The following is a 20,711-nucleotide window of genomic DNA, read 5'->3' on the forward strand; positions in this document are numbered from 1 at the left end:
ACACATAAATATAAGTTTCTTTTTAATTATGGTCATCGAAATGTATATGATCATCACCCCTTACAGGTTATGAGAAGACAGTGGTTATCCTTACCTTCGCCTGACTACGTTAATAATTTTCCACAGAAAACATCTGAATTAATCAACTATTTTAAGAAAAGACATGCTATGTTTATCTTGATGAATATGCTTCTTATTAAATTATTTCATGAATATTTACAATGTCAATATTGGCTTCCAAATATGTTGAACTATAGCAGACTTTATCAGAATTTTTCATTGATATTTATTTCACTTTTAGATAGGCAAAATGGGAAATAATGATAGTATAATCATCATGTTTATATATACAGGGTTTGTCACGTGTCATAGTGGTAGAAATATTGACTACAGGTTTATATATTTGTCTGTTTGGAAGCATACAATTACTTATTGTGTATTGTTATTGTATTTCATACATTCTAACTGTTCTTTCCTGTCAAAATAATCATAAAAACAATACTAATCGGCTTTTATTAACAGCTGTAGTTTGCCTGTTTCAATTTTTTGCTCAAAGAACGAAGATTTTATTTTCAAACCAGATGTATGTATATTGTTCTTTTTAAAATTCACGTTAAGAAAATGGTCTAAGTTGTTTCAATATAGTTTACAAACAGTGTCTTTTAATGCGTAGGCAGCATTCAGTAGTAACAGGATAAAACTTAAGCAATTATTATCAACATATAAAGGAAATTTTAATAAACATACGTCTGAGTTAAATGTCACTGTGACCTATATTACCAAATGTCATTGAGCTTTATCAGGTGCAGATTTCAGGTGAAACGCAATTGTACTAATATTTGAAAAAACTACCCACATGTTTTTATTGAGGAGAGCGATGGAATCTCAGTTGGTTGAACATTTTAGTTCTTTATTTTCGGTTCTATTGTTAATTGTAAAATAATTGTTAAATCAGCTTTATTGGAAAATGTATTGTAACTTATATGTCTGATGAATAAAATTTAATTTTGATAGTTACAAAATTCAAAAACATAAAACACGTTTTCGAGGATAAAACAATGATGTAAAAATGAGGTTTTATTAGAAAGGACGCATTTTTAATTATAAAATGGATTATATTTTTATGTTAAAAAAAATAAAAGATCATTTCAGTATTAACTTTATATGTTTGTGTTATGTAGCTATAACACAATAAAGGCAGTGTACTCAAATTAAATAGCGAACCGTGTTATAGCTCCATAACGTTACCAACCGCGATGCCATTTTGTACGTTTTAGGCTATTAAAATATATTTTAAGCCAATAAGAATGCTTGTTACATGCTGGATTAAATCATGTAGATACATAACAATATATCTTACATATGTATGTTGTATACATGTATTTATCTATGTATTAAACAGTTTTCCTATCTCATAAGTAGTTATCTACATAACATCGTCATATCGTATTATGTCCAATTCAGTTTCTCTTTAATACATAATAATCCTGTGAAGTACAATTATGATTTCATGTGTATCGCCGTTAATGTAGGTACCAGTATTGTTTTTTATGAGTTTGTTTGCTACACTGGTGCATTGATATAATTTCCGTCTACAATAATTTTGATTTAATTACTGTAACGTTGGTTACTTTAACTACTAATTCACTAATCAAAGAACGTAACCGAACGTTTTATTTATAATTATCCATTAATTTTTTAGCATTAGATTCTTTCATTTAAACTAAATTCATTATAAACATTATCTGAAAACTAAAGCCAAATGATTTATATAAAGTTAAAGATACATAAAATAAAAATAACGTCAGAAAAGCAACTTTGATTTAAATAATTTTATTTTTATCACATTTTATTAAACCCATCATCGCATCCATATATCTCATAGACAACACATCCGAACAATATCTCATTTCAACACAATACGTTTGAAATGATCTCATTGTCATTGTCATTGTTCGAACTTGAATGTTTCACTTTTATCCTTGTGACACCACACGCTTCTCCTGACCGTCCTAATATTTACAATAGCTCGTCCTATTCACCGTAAGGATGGAAGGCCATAATAAAACTAATAATTAGTCTCAGTACAAACGGTTACATACAGACCACTGTTATTCCGGCGAGCACGAACCGTCATAGAAACGACCGTGCATAGGCACGTGTCTTAGAGATCACACGAGAAAGAACGTCATTTATTGCACAGAGTGCCATTCGTGGCTATTTATCCAACATCATTATTCGCGTCTCAACCAACATTTAGCAATTATTAGCTATAAGGGAACGTGGGACTATTGAGAGAGTGCTTTATTCATGGGTCTATATGAATTCTCGCAGGTGACAGCGGACATTGAGCGAAGATGAGACCTCTTATGGTTTAGATGGTATTATTTCTATCTTAATGTTTGCCCCATCGTTTAATTAGGATAACAGTTAAACATGCGCCTCGGACCATACCGGTAAATAATGGTAACAACCAAATGCGACAACACAGTGCGTGCCCACGGGAGCACTTACGGCTGTGCAACCACGCCAGTACAGGAAATGAATCTGATTTGCTATATCGATAAGAATAAAAATCAGAGATAATCCAAAATATCCATACGAAATGTTCATCCCAATCGCAGGGTAAGACTGCGTGTATGGGCATTACAAACACAAGGCACGTTGTTATATAAAAGCGGATACGATCTCTGTAATCGGAAGAAGTCTAAACTCGACTTTTTATTCTTTCCAGTTGAGAAATCCAATTTTCTATCTGTCAGACTCAACGATACTAAATGAACTCACTCAAGAAGGAAGAAATTACTAGCGGAATAGCGTCTCCGGACCAACTTCCTTCCGTCGTCGATTCTAGCAACTGTTGTGAAAATGGAATTGATCGTGCACATCTCATAGATCATTCGTTCATACTCTATATTTCATCTGTACATTAGAAAAAGACATTTCCTTCGATTAATTTATTACGTCTCTAGATTTATCATAGTAAAAATAATCAATAGCTTACTAGACTGATCTTAACCCGTTAGAGTTCTTGACGTATCACTTAATTATAGCTCCCATCTTGCCCCTACTGCAAGGGTGAGGAGTGCCGACACACACTCCTTATAGACGATGGCACTGGACAGCGACAACCGATTTCATCAATAACGTTTTGAAGGGGAAAGAAAAGCATTGCCCTTCACAACAGGGAACATTGGTCTGGTCTTTTGCCATCAACTCAGCAAATGGCACAACTCACAGAAACGTATGCTACTTAGTACGGCAGGACTTAACAGGCCTGTCCAAACACACGGCATATTCTGGCAATATATCAATATTGCAAGTTACTTGTCCTCTTCGCTCAATCTGTGAAAACAGACGAACATCACAGCCATGGAATGCTAACGGAGAAAGTTGTTTGTTCTCACTTTTAAACGAAGAAATTGTTTTCTTCTGTCAAGGAGTTGATCTTTCATTGAAAGCATTTTTTTCATGAAAATGGAATGCCTTTTAAGTCAGTGCACGTGTTTTTCATGAGTAATATGAACCCAGATGTGGTGTCATGTGTGAGGTGTGGTGCGCCATGTGGTGGTTTGGAATGTTAGGGTAAAGGTTTGGACTGGGCGCTGACCAGTATCCTGATGGGGGGCCAAACAAACTGTGAGCACTTGAGGTCGGCATTGGAGGATGAGCATTCATGAAGTTGAGCTTTGTATTATGGTGATAACTTGACATGAAGAAGTCCTGTTGGTATTTATAAGACGTTGGGTCGGCTGTGGCCGGCTGCATAGCTTGTGCTAAACCAGCAAAGTCAAATTTATATGCATATCTCTTGCCGTGTACCTTTGTCATAATGTTTTTGTCGTAGTAGTATCTGAGCGCCCGACTCAGTTTGTCATAGTTCATGTTAGGTTTACTCTTCCTCTCCCCCCAGCGTCGGGCCACCTCGTCCGGGTCGACCAGCTTGAACTCGCCATTGGTTCCCTCCCATGTGATACAGTTTGACAGACTACTGTCGGATAGTAATTCTAAGAGGAACTGCCACAACTGAATTTGTCCACTCCCTGAAAAACACCATTTAAGTATAACTTAGTCAGAGAATTATCAAAATGTGTAAATTTATCGATGCCTAAAATATCTTTTATATTTCAAAGTAATTTGATATATATGTATTCTAACTACACGATAATACATATTTGTTTGGAAAAGATAGATTATATGGGTAAATGTCTCATGAATTCTAGCAAAAATGAACAAAATAATAAGTACAGTTTTTTTTTGTCTTAGAGTAGTCTAACCCGGTACACAGATTTTTTACACTAGGTTCATTACAACACAAGGTAGGTATATAACAGGTACACTCCGACTTAATTAAACTTTATTTCTATTTTAAATTCAACTTCGACATGTTGTTAAAAGCAACCGATGCAAAGATTGAAAAAAATTAAAGCAGTTTAGTGTTTATCCTACCTTTCATGCTATAAACAGACACATTTAAGTAAATTCAAATTATTCTCCTTTTGGGTTCCACTACTCAGAGAACTATTAAAGGGTTGGGTCACTGTGTGCGCGACACTTCAGAACATTAGTCGGAAAAGAAAAATAATATCTTTAACCAGAACAAATATTTTCTCGGACGAATAAATTTTAACCAACAAAAGGATGTATTTGTTACAGATAGTATTACGTCTCTTTAATGGTTTTACAAAGAGGGATTGAACGTCCATATGGCTGTGTATTGATTGGCTGTCTGACTCGACGTCTACCCCAGGGGAGCGAATGGATGACCCCGCCAGTGTTATCGCGGCGTATCAATTGTTTAACGGTGTCTACACCTGTAAATGCCACAGTCAACCGATACACCCCGGCTCAGGTGGAATTTTGACGCGGAGAGAAACAGATGTTTGCTTTAACATTCAATATAGCTGAAATCTTGTACAAATCTCGGATATTTCTAAACTGGTAACGTTATATAGCATCCGGAATCCGGTCGGTAAATTCGATAACTTCTACTGTAATTAACTGGGTAATTTAGAAATAATTTTCTCATTGCCAATAGGGAAAATGTTGAAAATGAAATTCGGAAATTATTTACCGATAATGAAATGAGAATTAGGAAACCTTTAGGCACATTCATGACTTATTGGTGTGGGATGCTGATTTCGTTGCTAGGTCTTTCCGGAAATTTACCAAATTATCCCCGCCGCCCGGTTTGTGCATTAAAATGCTCAATTACATCTGCGAGATATTGACAAAAAGATCAGATACCTATGTAGAACAGAAGGCGACGTTAGAAAACAGAAAACCCATATCCATATGGTCGTTTTACACTTAAAATTAATTCTACTTTTTACTGAATACTACAACAGTATGGTGTGTATATAATATTATTAGCTTGATTTTTGTGAGCTAATTTATTAGTTTAACTCTATTTCGGATTTCTTCCCGAGTAAACAGACAGGTACTTCCTAACTTAACTTAACATATTGTAACTAATAACAAATGTAAAACAGTTAACAAAGCATGACCAACTTACATTTTATAGTTTATGTACATTTATTTTCATTAAGGCCATTTAATCAATTTATAGGTCAATATTTAATAATCATAGTCTTACTGTATGGTGTTGTTTTAAATTAACAATTCGACACATACAGTATCTATTTATATGATTATAGAAATGTTTTAAGGTGATATTTACTTTAATACAAGCTGTACAAATGTTTTAAAACAGCAATACTAAGAAGTGTTCAGTATATTCTTATGACTATTATTCCTTGAATCTGTTTTTTGTTATATTTAGTAGCTATGGATAACATACTAATAATCCTTATTACAAGTAATATCATTACAACAATGAAAACTGATAATCTGACTGTAAAATCCAAAACACGAAAAACAAAATAGAATTAAGTCACAGTAAAAAGTAATTTTTAGAAACAGAACATTAATTTGTAAATTTCCTACGTGTAGTACGAAATAAGCCTGTCCGTATTATATTCCTTTTATATTGTATTGATAATGACAATACATATATATATATAAACATTCACAATTTGGAATACCGACTAGGACAAATATTGATTTAATTTTATCAAGCTAACTTATGATATCAATAGATATATAAAACAAGATATTCCATTAAATGTTTTTTATGGTATTTTCATCAGACTCGGCGTGAACATATTTATTGTTATATATATATATATATATATAACAAATTGTTTGCATTCGTCCTGTTTCTTGCATATTTTATAACATTTACCAGGTTTGCATTAGTAAAACGATGTATAAGACTATAAATACCTTGCGGACGCCAGGACGAGTATGGAACCTCAAAGCCAGGCTTACTTATAGCAGATATTGAATTTGGATGAGGGTAACCTACAAAATAAAATACACGTTATGATAATTTAAATGTCAGCAGTCTTAACGCCTAAATAGCGGGCTTAGAGGTAATTAACAATTTACTAAATATATGTTATTTAGGATTTATTATTAGGCATCCCGTTTACAATTTCTAAGACATGTTAATGAAATTTGGACTGAAAACGAATACATCCGACAACAACAAAAATAGCATTTGGAATAAAACAATTAATAACTTCCCGTTCTACTATTAAAAATTACAACATCGGCACAAAGACAAACTCATACATATGATGTTACTCCCAAAATAATTATCAATAAGTCATCGTATTTTATATAAGCAACATAAACTATTTTTATAATTTAATACAAGCATACATATCTCGCTTACAAAATAATTAAGTATTTCTGCAATGATTAATCAAATTGGATTTTTGTTACTACATTAATTAAGGAACAGTACATTCCATACAATGGACATACCGTTTTACCTAATGATTAGTACATTCGTAACTCAGAGAAAAGTTTTGATGTTCGAAGTATAATACAATAATCATATTTTGTTGGTTATATGTGTGTTCAGTTTTATTGTTAGCCGCCTACAGAGCATTGAATTATAACACTATTAATGTAACTATTAATGTACAACAATGACCCAGTTTGCAGTGATTTACATAAACATACTTTCTATTTGATTTGGAAGCGTTCTCCCTGTATAAGAGCAAAGCTAATGACTTATGTTGGAAGAACAGATAAATCTTTTAGAGTTAAAGCCTTCTGATGCCACTCTTATCCCAGTAACTGATAAGAGAACAATGCCAAGCACTGTCTTTTATACTACTCAATAGTCTCGGGGATTTTATTTTACAGGATAAACATATCGGGTGGTAGTGAATTTTGGCCGGACATGCACGAGTTAATCATGTACGATGTTTAACAAAAATAAAATATTGGTAATTATTATTCTATTCTTATTTATCTAAATTAATATGTATTAGTGATCTTAGTGACTTTCTGAACAAAGTCAATCAAGCAGGTATAACGACTATATTCAATGTAGTTATGGGATGGCGAATAGTAAAAGTTACGTATATTATTGACAGGTATTGTAGTCGCACCATGTTGACAGTTCCCTTAGATATTGATAAGTATTGGAAGTCTTTTTTCAAACTATACATATCATATTTAAACACATGAGTGATTAGAATAAAAATGAAATTTACTAGTATACATCAAACATCATATTTGTTCTAATTCAAATACATTAAATCCTTACTCATACCAAGATGGATCTAACAAATTATTTTCAATTGCCGCTATGACTTAAATGATATAGCATTCATACTCGAGCCTGAGTTGTCATTTAGTGAAGAAGAATATATAAAGAATACCAGGACAGCGCTGTTGATACCCCTACAGGTAGGTAAACATTTCTCATTGTGTCAACTGGATAGGTTAATCACATGCTTGACTGCGTGAACGAGTGTATACAACAGTGATGTAACGGTTCGGGGAATTTAAATATAATGTATTTACTTACACATCTTCCGTAAATATTATAGACTTCATGACACGTTTACAATAGTAAAACAACATTCGACGACATAGCATTATCCAGTAAGCAAATCATAGAAGAAATTTTGCTTTATTCATTAATTCTATCGATTATGGTACCCGGTCACTTATTCCTGCAAATAACCTATACAAATGTGTTTGATGTCAGTAAATGTCGAAACTAATAGTATATTTCATGGCTCTCAGATCTATCTAAGAAATGATATATCTTATGAAATTGGCCTGATCACAAAATCGAAATAAAAAAATAGTCCAATACATAAGTTATATAAGCAGCCGTAAGTATCAGGGAAGAGTGACTTGATAAATACAGTCTTACATATACATCGGTAGTATGTATGAATAAATATTGTATCTAACAGTGCTACGCTAATGTTTATATATCTAAGCATCAAATAAAATTTCGGCGAAAATTGAAAATCATTTAAGTATAATATCAATTGCAACATATATATATGAACTCATGTTATTTACATCAACCTGTGTATATAAATAAATAATTCACTGATACAAATGTAGCTATTGTCAGGTAACTTTACCGTAGGGATTTTTATATCAATGTCGCGTAATTAGCATTAAAGAAGGCATCTGTCAATACAAATCGATTTAGTGTCAATCGAATCGATGGGCTTTTCTGTTAGCCTTTTTAAATGGTGATAATGTGTGATCAGGTCAAATAATTCCAATTTTATAACACATGTGACACCAACATTTTAAAGAATACACCCAGTACTTTTACTAACACGAACCATCAGATACCGTGAGTCAACAATAAAGGCCTTTCACCACTTAATATTTTACAATAGATCTTATTCTGCTACAAGTCATAGTCACATATTATTGATAGCAAAAAAGTAACAGCGATTCCAATTTAACTAGTGATTACATTAAATGTGTATGCAATGTATGACGAGGATATTTCATTTATTGTAATAGCGATAAGTGAACGGAATAAATTTCGAAGAAAAAGTAAATATCTGGTATATCATCAAACGAAAGAGGTAAAACAAAGAAAACGACAAAGTTAATCAATATAAATCAATATAAATTATCTTTATAAAGCAACAAATTAACTATTGATACACGAATAAAAAATAATAACAGCATATTATTTCATGACCGTAAAATAGTTAATACAAACATTCCCAATTCTCTATTAAAATTTCTGTGCCTATATTTCTCTGTAAATGTACTTAAAACACACAAGATATATCAATGTAATAATAATTAAGATTAAGAGTGCCTACCTGGACTTTGCGGGCTCGACTGTGGGGACCATGCCGTTTTCCCATAGGACGGATCTGTAAGGAACGAAAAGATAATATAAAATTTGTGACGCACTTTTTAACATGCACGATATTATGTTATTATATCAATATCAACTGATCTATTACTTAAACGTGGAAAAATGCATTGAAATATATACATGTATGGTAAGTATTCTATACAAAAATTAATGAATGATCATCATAAAGAAAAACTTTTTTGTCTTAAAACATGATTATTTAAATAAAAGTAACAGAGGCGCAATGTGAAGATTTATCGTAAAAGTAGAAGCGATACTGGAAGCAGTAATTCGTCTCAATAAAGACGTCCTTTCTTCTGACAATGTGAAATATAGATTTGAAAAAAGCTGAACATTTTACAACCGAAATCATTCAATCTTCGTACTGATAAAAACAATGGCAAATTTGAAAGAAGACTTTAGCTGAAAGAAACCTCTGAATAAATCTTCATCACGCGAATCTTTAACTAGATAGGATAAGTTTGTAATTTATATCAAAACCTACTGCTTGTAATTGACAATTTAATCATAAATTAGATAATTTTGAATATATCTTTTTTACTTAGGAAATATTGAAATAATATTTCCATCCACGCGTCCAAACATCCGTAAATCAAAAAAAGTTTGGTAAAAAAAACTCGTCACATAATCTTTTTATAAGTTTTTGTTTCCATTACCGTTTATCTGTCAAGCTAGAGTAAGTCTACACAATACGATTCAATTCAACCATTCAATGATATATGTCCATCACAATGTATACGATTCAATGATATATTTACAAGCGCCATCCGGAACGGGATGTTAAAGGAAGGAACCGAGCCTCACGCTTCCCTTAACATCCCACTACCTCATTACACTGTTAACCGGGACAATTCCCGGATATCCCTTGCTACCTACCCGGGAACACCATTCCCGGAAGTGCTGGGAAACTACACGTTCGGTAATAATCTTGCTGTTTTAAGCTCTGCATTTGTTAAGCTTCTTAAACACAGATTTCAATTCCAGAGTCAGGATATGGTTGTGATGTTTCTTTTGGCACCGGTGGTTCTACAGCTATCCAATTATCGTTTTCCTCAATCGCGTTTCCGAAATGCGTTGCTGACAATTTCCCTGAGCGGAACTTTCCCCACTATCAGTACAGTGTCGAAGAGCCGTTCTGTAACTTTGGGGAAGGAAGCTTTCATATGTGGATTTTAAATAAGTTCCGAAAGGATGGCGAATAATGTGTACAAACTCGCATTGATTTATTGTAGTCGATATTTATACAAAAGTCTTCTTTAATAGCGCAGCAATCACGTCGCCCAATCAGGAATTCATTAAGTAGGCGGAGCCTAGTGGAGGGGCGGGCGTCAGATGTCGTGTTATTCTTGTTCGACCTGTCAATAACTAGTCGCGAGAAATTGATCACGCCATGACACGACAACACGTGCGCGCGTGTTTACATTTTTGTCGGCATTAACAGAGTGACATGGAATCGCGTGGTATTCACATCTCGAGGACTACTACGAACAGTTTATTTGGAAGGAAATGGCGGAGATAATTTTAGGGTGCATTTCATTCCGTTTATTCTCCGTCGCACTTTAGCATTCGATTAGACAATATAAAAGGGACACACTATATATAAGGAATCGGCCTAAGCATATATCAGTGTGTGCTCTCAAGTCAACTGGTTTCCTCTTGGTAAAAGATCAGTTTTTTGTTATACTGTTATGACTAGATTCTTGTTCTGTCGATATTATTATGCATATATAATTAAACATCAAAATTATTCTTTACGGACGTAACACTAAATCGAACGAGTATTGATTATTTCGTTGGGAATATGCTTTGTTTTATAGTTTAAACATACATGTTTGAATCATACAAAAATACTATATCAGCTCTTTGGAAAGTTAGTCCATATCCATCGTGCTCGGAATTTTATAATAATATGATTTATAAAAGTTATATTCCGAATTAAGAAAAAAAAAAAAACAACAACAACAAAATCGAGAGTTTGAATTAACCTGCAAGATAGTTTAATACATAATCTTGAAGCTATTACAAAAAGTTTAATTTGCACAAAATAGTGTTATAAAAGACATACTTTTAAGTTTGTAAAATTTTGTTCGGTACTTTCACATCCGTAAGCCCTCTCATGTTTGTTGACATTTTTCTTTGTACTTTGATTTGATACAAATTATACCACCTTATGATAACACTAATATAACCATCAAAGGATATGTGTTAAGACGAAACTTTGACGTTACTGAAAGGAATGATTCACTAGGGACTGGTTACACTCATTATAATTTATTTACTTCGGCTTTTCGTTAGATTTGTAGCTTTCGTCTTTAAAGGACATAATCAAAAATAAACTATAGGTCCTGAGCGGGTTCGTTAGATACCCGCATGAGTTTGTGACGGGGAAGTACATTGTTTGCACTCCTAAGTCACTGTTTGTATTCATGTTCATTTAAACGCACCCTGAGGTATTGTGATAGCAGTGGTGACAGGAATAGTGTGGTGAGAAATCTCACAGTTAAGTGATATTTATTACCGAGTCGGAGTAATTGATTTCAACAATAAAGTGAAACATGTAATGACAGTTGTTACCGCCCATAATACATAGAACACTGTTTTGTTATTCTCCGATAAAAAAAACCCAAGACACTTAATATCAGAAAATAGTGTATTTGTCTTCACTTCATGATAGTGGATGCTTTATATAGGCAATTCTAGTTGTAGAAATTAAAATATATGTATACCACAATGATAATGATCAACATTTTCATGTCGAAACAAAACCCTTTAAACAGCACATTTAATGTGTCTATAACCAATGCCGTTATAATTCAAAACGTTTTCGTGAAAATAATGTACTTTGTCGACATTTGAAAACGTCAGATGAAGCAATGCATCAAATAAAGTATATCTGTAGATACTAAACTACATTATGAGATAGGAATAAACATCTTAATGCTAAATGTCACGTCAGAACATTAGAGACAATCAATACAATATAAAGTTCGAGCGTGATATTACAGGAGAGTAGTTAAGATATTACGTGTGGTGAGAGTCTCTTCGTGTGATTGCTCCTACGTGTAACGACTACTATAGATATTGTCACTATGATGTTCAATTCGATTTTGTTCACATTAATAATGCCAAATGATATCAATATTTGAGATAACATTGACAGGTATGAGCGATATACAAAGAATACCAAACAGATTTAAACCGATTTGCTGTAAAACAATTTTAATGTTTTAACATTTATGCTTAGCTGTTAGTAACATACCACCAAATAAGAAAAGGCAATTCATTCTTTTAGGTTTGATGAAGTCCTTTTGATAATTTTGTTATATGAATTATCATTCTGTAATGTTGATGTCTTTTCTATTTAAAACAATTAGAATATACATTGTATATAATAGATTGAAATGGTACCTACAAAAGTTGCCTATGTAAACGTTCTATCGGAAAAGTTTTAAGAAATATAAGTTACATATCGTATTTGGGGACCAATCCTCGAATGACTGCAAAGAGAAACATTTGCCAATTATCTGACAAATAATCCAAAAATAATTCAATAATAATCCTAAACAAAGCTATTTAAGCATTAAGCTTCAGTACTGATTAATTGTATTCTTTGGATGCTTTATAGTCCGGTCATAGTTTCTATAACTAAATCAATAAAGGCATTGGCTAGTCACCTGTATATCATTTGTTCATCGACACACAAATATGTGAACAACATCTTTATAAAAAATGCTATAAGTTAACCATTTAATGCCAAACGATGAACACAATTGCGCCATACAGCTGTTAAAAGTTCCTAAGTGATGCTTGGAGGAAATCCAAAACAGGCAAAAACAAGCAAAAAACTAAATAGGAAGAAAATATTTTACAATACCGTTAAATATTGTCGAGCTGCAAAACAGTTTTGTACATTTTAAAAATAGGAGCATAGACACAGAAGGAAAGGCTTCTCGACATTACATGTCTACGTTTTAAACTACTAAGTTACATGTTTAACTTAATTTCTCTCCAATTATCTGACATATCAGTCATTTGTTAACTCCAATGTAAATGTTCTATAGTCAAAAGAGATGAGACTTACCTAGCCAGAACCACACAATAGTAGAGGATTTAGATTGGAGAGATATGACACAGAAATATTTCAACACGTCTGAATTCTTCTGGGAAATAATTTTGCTGTATTTATTGAGGTTTTATTCATACAATGGCTATGATTGAGATATTTGTCCGAACTATCTAGCATCTAACTGAATAAATAAATTCATAGATATGTTTGTCTCTAGTATTTTCAAAGATACGTACACAATATCATTTATAATCACTTTTCCTTCAAAAATCAACATCAACTTTCCTTTCTGAGTAGTAACATACCAGTTCATGAGGATTCACACGGCAGGGTTTGTTCGTCCTGAAATCTTCTATCATTGATTATTGTACAAAAGACCCGAACGATATTAGCACCTTTCAATACAAATTGAGAGCAAAAAAAAAAAAGAAAAAAAAAAAAAGCTGTTTCGTCCTCAAAAAGGACATAAAGTTTTGATACCTATGAAGCGACTGAATTGAAAATAGAATAGGCCAAACGTGATGTCAAACTCTAAATGGGGAATGCATCTCTCCATTTAGATTTTCAAAAAATAAATTTCATATTTTTGAACCATGAATTTCAAAAGAAAAGTACATGTACATGTTTATACTTTGAACCGTGTCACTATTCGAATGAATTAGAACGAGACATACAGGTTACGTTTCACTAGTACTGTCGATCACCCGCAATCTCTAAGGATTGTATTAATGACACACAAGACATTAATACCTTTCAATACAAATTGAGAATAGGCTACAGAAATGCCCAGACGAATTTAATTGACTCATACAGCTAGGAGAAATGACCTAGTTTTTAATCAATTAGAATTCAATACCTATCACAGAAAAAAACATCTATTCACACTGTGTTCTAACCTTTATGTATTTAACGGATGTTATGCTAGACACCGTAGCGGGTGTTATATGTAGCAAGGAAAACACCTTCCGGTATAGCTGGTTTCCTCTCCGGAGAGGGTTCAGATGTGATTATCTAGAAAAATAATTTCTTCTTATCCTTCTGTATTGCATTCATCTTTTTGTAACAGTTTTAAATCCATTAAAACCATTTCCATATATTTGTTCCGCATTTCCTCATTGACACAATGCTAAGAGGCAGTTGCCACCATACGCCTATAACACCCAGTGCCTCAGGCTATAACACCCAGTGGGTCATCTGACATTAAAAAAAGCGTTGTTTTTTTTGTTTTTGTTTTTTTTTGTTTAGTTTTTTTCAAAGTTGACGAAAATGGTAAGACAATGTAAATATAAGTATTGAACAGTGGTTTTAATGTTGTTATAGTCGATATGGCAGCAAGATGTATGGTGGGCAAATGTAACATGGAAACCCTCACGGGTTCCCATGCCATTTGCCCACCATACATCTTGCTGTCATATCGACAATAACAACATTAAAACAACTGTTCATTGCTTAAATGTACATGACTTGATTATTATTCCATGGAATACTCCATTTCGGCGTAACAAACAGTACTGTGGTAACATCACTGAATGCCAAAAACAATACAGCTGTAATATATATGTTATAACAAACATAGTATACAAGTAACTCGTTCTTAATAAATCTGGCCTACTGGAATAATCCATAATTTCCTTTTATACAAAAATCAAGTTTCAGATCCTCTCTAAATGCTACATAATATAAACAATATAATGTTTCGTACATATTGAATGTATTTTGGATATAAAAGCGTTTGACATTTGAAAAAAAGAAATGTACGATAACCTGAACTATTATGGTTAGTTTTGTAAGTATTGAAAATAGACATACGAGTACTATTATGTAATATATAGTTGTGTTTATGTGTCAGACTCAACGTACAATATAAAGAGTCTTACCGGACCTTTAAATCATACATCGAAGATTTTACTAATGTAAACTTTAATATGACGATTACGCATATGTTTATCAAAGGAAAACATCCTTTGATGGAAAACATCCTTGACGAGGATAGTTTTTACTGCCAAGTAATACAACACTCAAAAGTCTTGGTATTATGTTTGTAATCGATAAATCGTTCATTGGTCTCGCTTTTCTAATGTCCACATGTGTTGCGCACATCGTTCAAACCAAACTTTATATAACATGGAGCTTTCATACAATTGTGTAAATAGTACTCGTTGATTTTTTTTTTTTTTTTTTTTTTATTTTCTCGCACATTTTAATATGAAATTGTTATAAATGGCCAATTCACATGCAATTCCAGTTTCACAGCTGAGAAAGCTTTTAATGTTTGTATATTTACAGGTATGTCGACTTCTTATCTATCCAATGATATAGGGAAAGGCTTGTAGGATCGTATTTTAATGTACAGAATACCATCCAGTTAGATTGCGTTTGTTACAAACCCAAACTGAGCAGTAACCTTAGGATATTGTTATAAAGATGCACTGGTGAGTTAAAATTCAATATCAGTTATTTTCAATCAGTTACGATAAAAACTAAATACAAATAGCTGACATTGGTGTTGGTAAGCAGCATTATTACCGTATTGTTTTGTAGGAAAGTTTGTTTTTTCTTTCTAAATTATGCCGTTTTCTCTTATTATTTCCGTGTCTCTTATTCACGTTTGTTGATTTTTAAATTGTTGTTGCGTATCTAGTTTAATTTATGCAAAAGTACGCTTCATTCTCTGGTAATTTGAATAAAAGTGAAGAACAACAAAAAGACCCTTCAATTTTCTTTGATATCAACTTAACAGCATTAGACTTTGAGCTTACGCAGCTTTCAGACCGAATAGTAATCAAAAATTTATCAAGCACATTTTATCATTTTTATCAAATAACAGGAATTTTCCGATAAATTGAAGGACATATCAATATAGCATTGTGATATTATGCACTGTTGATTGTGGAAGTTCTATTACTCGCCCTGTGATTGACGCATCAGCTAATACCTGTTAGATATAAATAATGATAGTTAACGCGATGACCGAGAGAGAACGCGTCGAAACATAAAATATTTTATACTTGCTTTGTTATAAAAAATATACATCCGGCATCAAATTTCATACCAATGATGCCAATTTCCTGTCTTCATTTAATTATTTATATAGGTTTTTAAATAACGACCAGAGAACGATTATAAATTGCTCGTAATTGAATGTTTTATATAACCAAATCAAGTGCGAAGCTCATATCTTTTAAACAATGACCATCAAACATATCCCAAACAATGCCGTATTTTCTCCAAAGCAACGTAAAATGCACGTTCTACGCAGAATTCGCGTGCAACGTACACCTGCTTTAGCGGGCACGTTTCGCCGCCATTATTCAATGCATGCACATAACATCACAGGTCACGTGGCCACGTGCGGAGCATGTCAATATTTGCATGCTAATTAGCTGCAGTCCGAAAGATGAAGAAATCCGTATTGAGTTTCCTAGTTCATCATGCAGAAACTACAGGGGATCGTTAGCGGGAGGTGTCTGCACTTGTAATTCATGATGAGTACGACCGAAAAATGAATTTTATAAAAATAATAACGCGTCTCCCTTCGACTTTCGTCAACCATTAGTTAATGCCACGTGTCATTCAAAATAATAAATGCTCCCTAATTTTACAATATTCTGTTATTCAGCACTGCCATGTTTCATAACTGTAATTTTCACATGAATTTTAAAAACACAAACGTGTATCGACAAACAGATCCTCTTCTGAACTCGGAATGTAATTAGGATTTAATTTGGGGAGTTTACAGCCGCTTTTTGTCACTAACATTATCGCCTCAATGTGTTCGTCGTTCTTTATGAGGACGATAAACAATTATAGCCACTAATTAAAAGTTACTGAGTTATTACGAGACACCTTATATTGAAGGGATGTGATTTACTTAACAGTTATTTAGACTTTGATGTATGATCCTAACAGCTGATTGGTCCTTGATATACCCATTACCTTTATACAGATCACTCCTTATAAAACTACATGTACTTTTAAATCTGAAATAATGAGAATGAGTAACAGCTAATACCTCATTTTTCTGCAGGTTTCACAAAATATACAGCGTTTTTTATTCTATTATTATGATGTAAATGTTCCGTCAGAATGCAGATGTTACCCCCGCAATGTGGTATTCATGGTTTACTCCAGAACCTAAGGTATAAAATAGGGTAAAATGGTCTCCGTCATGTAAACACACAAATCATACTTTCATAGATCATTATTGACCATAATTAAACAAAATATCTTATCGGAAAGAAACAACAGGTATTTCTATTAAATGTTCTTATATTGAGAAGATCAGTGTAAATTAGCGTATCAACATAGCCTCGCCAACTACATAAACATTATAGTCAAGTATATTAACACTAATAAAAGGGTAGGAAATGAACGTCGCGAAATGGATGTTGCCAAGTGTGTAACGGTGATGTCTACCATATGGCAAGCAATCAAAAGTCACCTGTTGACAAACCATTGCGACATTTCAGTGAAATGTTACTATAAAGACACAGTCCTGTTGTTATCGATACGACGTTAAACAATAAAAACCGACTAACGACATAATCAGATATCAATATAAACATATCTCCTTCTTTGACAATCCTTGTAAAGAGCTAGCCACCTACGGATATTGGAACGGAATCTACTAAACAAACTGCGCAATAAGACTGCAAAATGATGATGATGATGATGATGATGATGATGTGGTGGTGGTGGTGGTGGTGGCTGTGGTGGTGGTAGAGACGATATGTAGGCCACATTAACCCCCCACACCCACCCACACACCACCACCACCATCGCCACAACCACATACACCTCCCTCTTCCGACACCCCCAACACCCCTCCCCAACCCATCATTTTTGGTGAGAGTATCTCTGTCCTAACTTTGGGTTGTTGTCAAGTGTCTGATTTGTTTTTCTTTGATTACAGATTTGTTTACAGGGGTTCGATACCATGTTCTAGGACGTCACTGTAACAATTGAAGCATTCTGAGTTTGGTATTATCGACACCGGAAGTAAGGACTACACACACTAGAAGGCTATGATCTATATGTATATCCTTTGTCCAGGATTCTGTTCCCTAGCTGCCTGTTTATGCCATATGGTTATAGGTAATGTTAGGCTTCTTGAAATCATTCACTCATAAAATCATAGGAAGGAAACAGATAAAAAGTATAAATAAGATATAAAACTTATAAAAAATGTTATTGTTTATGCCATCCTATGCACCGTAATCTTTCATATACCACATCAAGTTGAATAAGCATGCATTTTCTTTAATTACCTCATGAGGACTTGCAACAAGAAAGATACGTGCACATACACCGTCGATTTTGAAAGAGGTTTTAATCTGTCGACAAATAAATCACTGCAAATGTACATATCTTAACAGTCATTTTATTTCAGCGATCTTCGCGCAGGGAGTATTCCGCTAAATTATGCTTCAGCTAATTGACGTTTCTGCGGATTGTTCTACATTGTGTGTGTGCTAATTCATCATTAATCTGTTATAGTTAGGTTATGCGTTAAAAATGAATCCGCCAAACTAGTAGTCCAGAGTAATTATTGATATAGATTCAATACACATTACCACATGCCACACGAAAATCACGCGCATACATACTTTCCACCAGTATTTCAATCATAAAATATATTGACGTAAACTATTTTTATTTATGATGTGGTTACGTATGTATTTCAATAAATTTAATTTGCCTTTAATGTCTTCAGGGGAGGCAATTCACTCTTATTTACTAACCTAAATCAGTGTGTAACCTTATTCTACACACTTAAATCAGTGTGTAACCTTATTCTACACACCTAAATCAGTGTGTAACCTTATTCTACACACCTAAATCAGTGTGTAACCTTATTCTACACACCTAAATCAGTGTGTAACCTTATTCTACACACTTAAATCAGTGTGTAACCTTATTCTACACACTTAAATCAGTGTGTAACCTTATTCTACACACTTAAATCAGTGTGTAACCTTATTCTACACACTTAAATCAGTGTGTAACCTTATTCTACACACTTAAATCAGTGTGTAACCTTATTCTACACACTTAAATCAGTGTGTAACCTTATTCTACACACTTAAATCAGTGTGTAACCTTATTCTACACACCTAAATCAGTGTGTAACCTTATTCTACACACTTAAATAACGTGTTAATGCTCCCACCTCATTTAACACACCAATGCAACATACCTTTCAATGTTCCAAAATCAGATACTTTTCGCTACAACATTTATTTTATTTCTAAACCTATCATGTAATTAAATCTGAGAATGAATTCGAACTAACAAACATATATATACTATATATTGTAGAAACGTATCTGTCCGGCCCACACCTAGCACTACAAAGCATTACTCCAGCCTTTCACACACTAGGTATGCATCACACACGACACGTGACTCGACCGTAAAAACGTGCAGCGTTTCTTTCTAGTGTAATAAGCCTTATTTTCATGGTTATGCTTGGACGATTTGAAATGATAAAAGCACAACCTCGGTTAGCCAGGTTCACGGTTGATCAATCTCACAGTATGCGTGTATTGAACCGCCCTGCGGAACAGATAAAGAGCGCCGTTGTGGAGCCGCGTTGACGTTAACTGGACTTTTGAGAGTGTTCGTTTTCAGTAAAGTCAATTTCTCAGGCGGACGTTTAAGCTAATATTCAAGGATATATGTGGTAGGGTCACATGGCAAAATCTCACATTAGATATTGTACGTGTGATTGATTCGTAGGATTTAGCCAGTGCTTGTGTATTACATAGTTTAATGTGAATCTATTTTTGGTGTTTTAAGATTTTGTTGATTTTAATGTGTGTTTATATTACTCTAAATGTTCAAGGTAAATATTACATTAGAATGATTTCAAGAGTTTCATGATGTATCTCGTTTCAACGAACATCGCTCATTTTATATCCAACGGAATAGGATTATATTGTGTTTTGACACATCAATTATATCTTTGTATTTCATTTAGATATATCAGGTTACTCCGGTGACGCTAAGCACCCTCTAACATATCTAACACTAGTAAAATGAGACTGGACGCCCTTTTGTTTCATTATGACCCTCATTAATCTTCACAAATTCATTACTAGATGATAATGAGAAATGTGTTGTTTACACTTAAACTAGTCTAATAACCTACAATGCTGGCAGTATCTGAACAGAAATCTACGCGATATCTAATAATTAATTAAATATGAAATCTATCATTGAAATGCGACATATTTATTTATTGTGCTGGCTGTTCAACTCGTGTCTAAAAATTAAAGTAATATATTATTGTATGTTATAGTTATTTAATGAGAAAGTTTGCACCTAGAATTACGATAGGATCTGATGAAATGATAAACGATTGAATAGACATCAGCGATGGTGTCTTATCACACGATTATGTCACACTGCGCCAAC

General features: G+C 33.4%; 1 protein-coding gene across 2 annotated transcripts; it reads right to left on the bottom strand.

Moving 5' to 3' along the window:
* Positions 1-1,823: 1,823 nt before the first annotated feature.
* LOC117337965 (transcriptional regulator ERG homolog) lies at positions 1,824-10,416 on the bottom strand. 2 transcript variants are annotated; one of them, XM_033899125.1, is made up of 4 exons: positions 10,106-10,416; positions 9,171-9,224; positions 6,286-6,363; positions 1,824-4,043 (listed from the first exon to the last, which is right to left on the bottom strand). In XM_033899125.1, exons 1-4 carry the CDS (start codon positions 10,176-10,178, stop codon positions 3,511-3,513), a joined length of 738 nt encoding a protein of 245 aa, XP_033755016.1. In that variant the 5' UTR covers positions 10,179-10,416; the 3' UTR covers positions 1,824-3,510. The 2 variants fall into 2 exon arrangements, with proteins under 2 accessions (XP_033755016.1, XP_033755017.1); XM_033899126.1 differs by lacking the exon at positions 6,286-6,363 and having other exon boundaries at positions 10,106-10,415.
* Positions 10,417-20,711: the final 10,295 nt, after the last annotated feature.

Source organism: Pecten maximus, chromosome 11 (assembly GCF_902652985.1).
Source record: "Pecten maximus chromosome 11, xPecMax1.1, whole genome shotgun sequence".
In the NCBI taxonomy this organism is placed as follows: domain Eukaryota; kingdom Metazoa; phylum Mollusca; class Bivalvia; order Pectinida; family Pectinidae; genus Pecten; species Pecten maximus.

What these genes read in the sequence shown, in the direction of transcription:
- LOC117337965 (XM_033899125.1), bottom strand. Translation starts at nt 10,178, where the DNA reads ATGCAGAGCTTAAAACAGCAAGATTATTACCGAACGTGTAGTTTCCCA. An exon ending in TCCGGGAATGGTGTTCCCGG is followed by an intron (nt 9,225 to 10,105) that starts GTAGGTAGCAAG and finishes CGTTCCTTACAG; the next exon opens with ATCCGTCCTATGGGAAAACG. An exon ending in CTCGTCCTGGCGTCCGCAAG is followed by an intron (nt 4,044 to 6,285) that starts GTATTTATAGTC and finishes GGTGTTTTTCAG; the next exon opens with GGAGTGGACAAATTCAGTTG.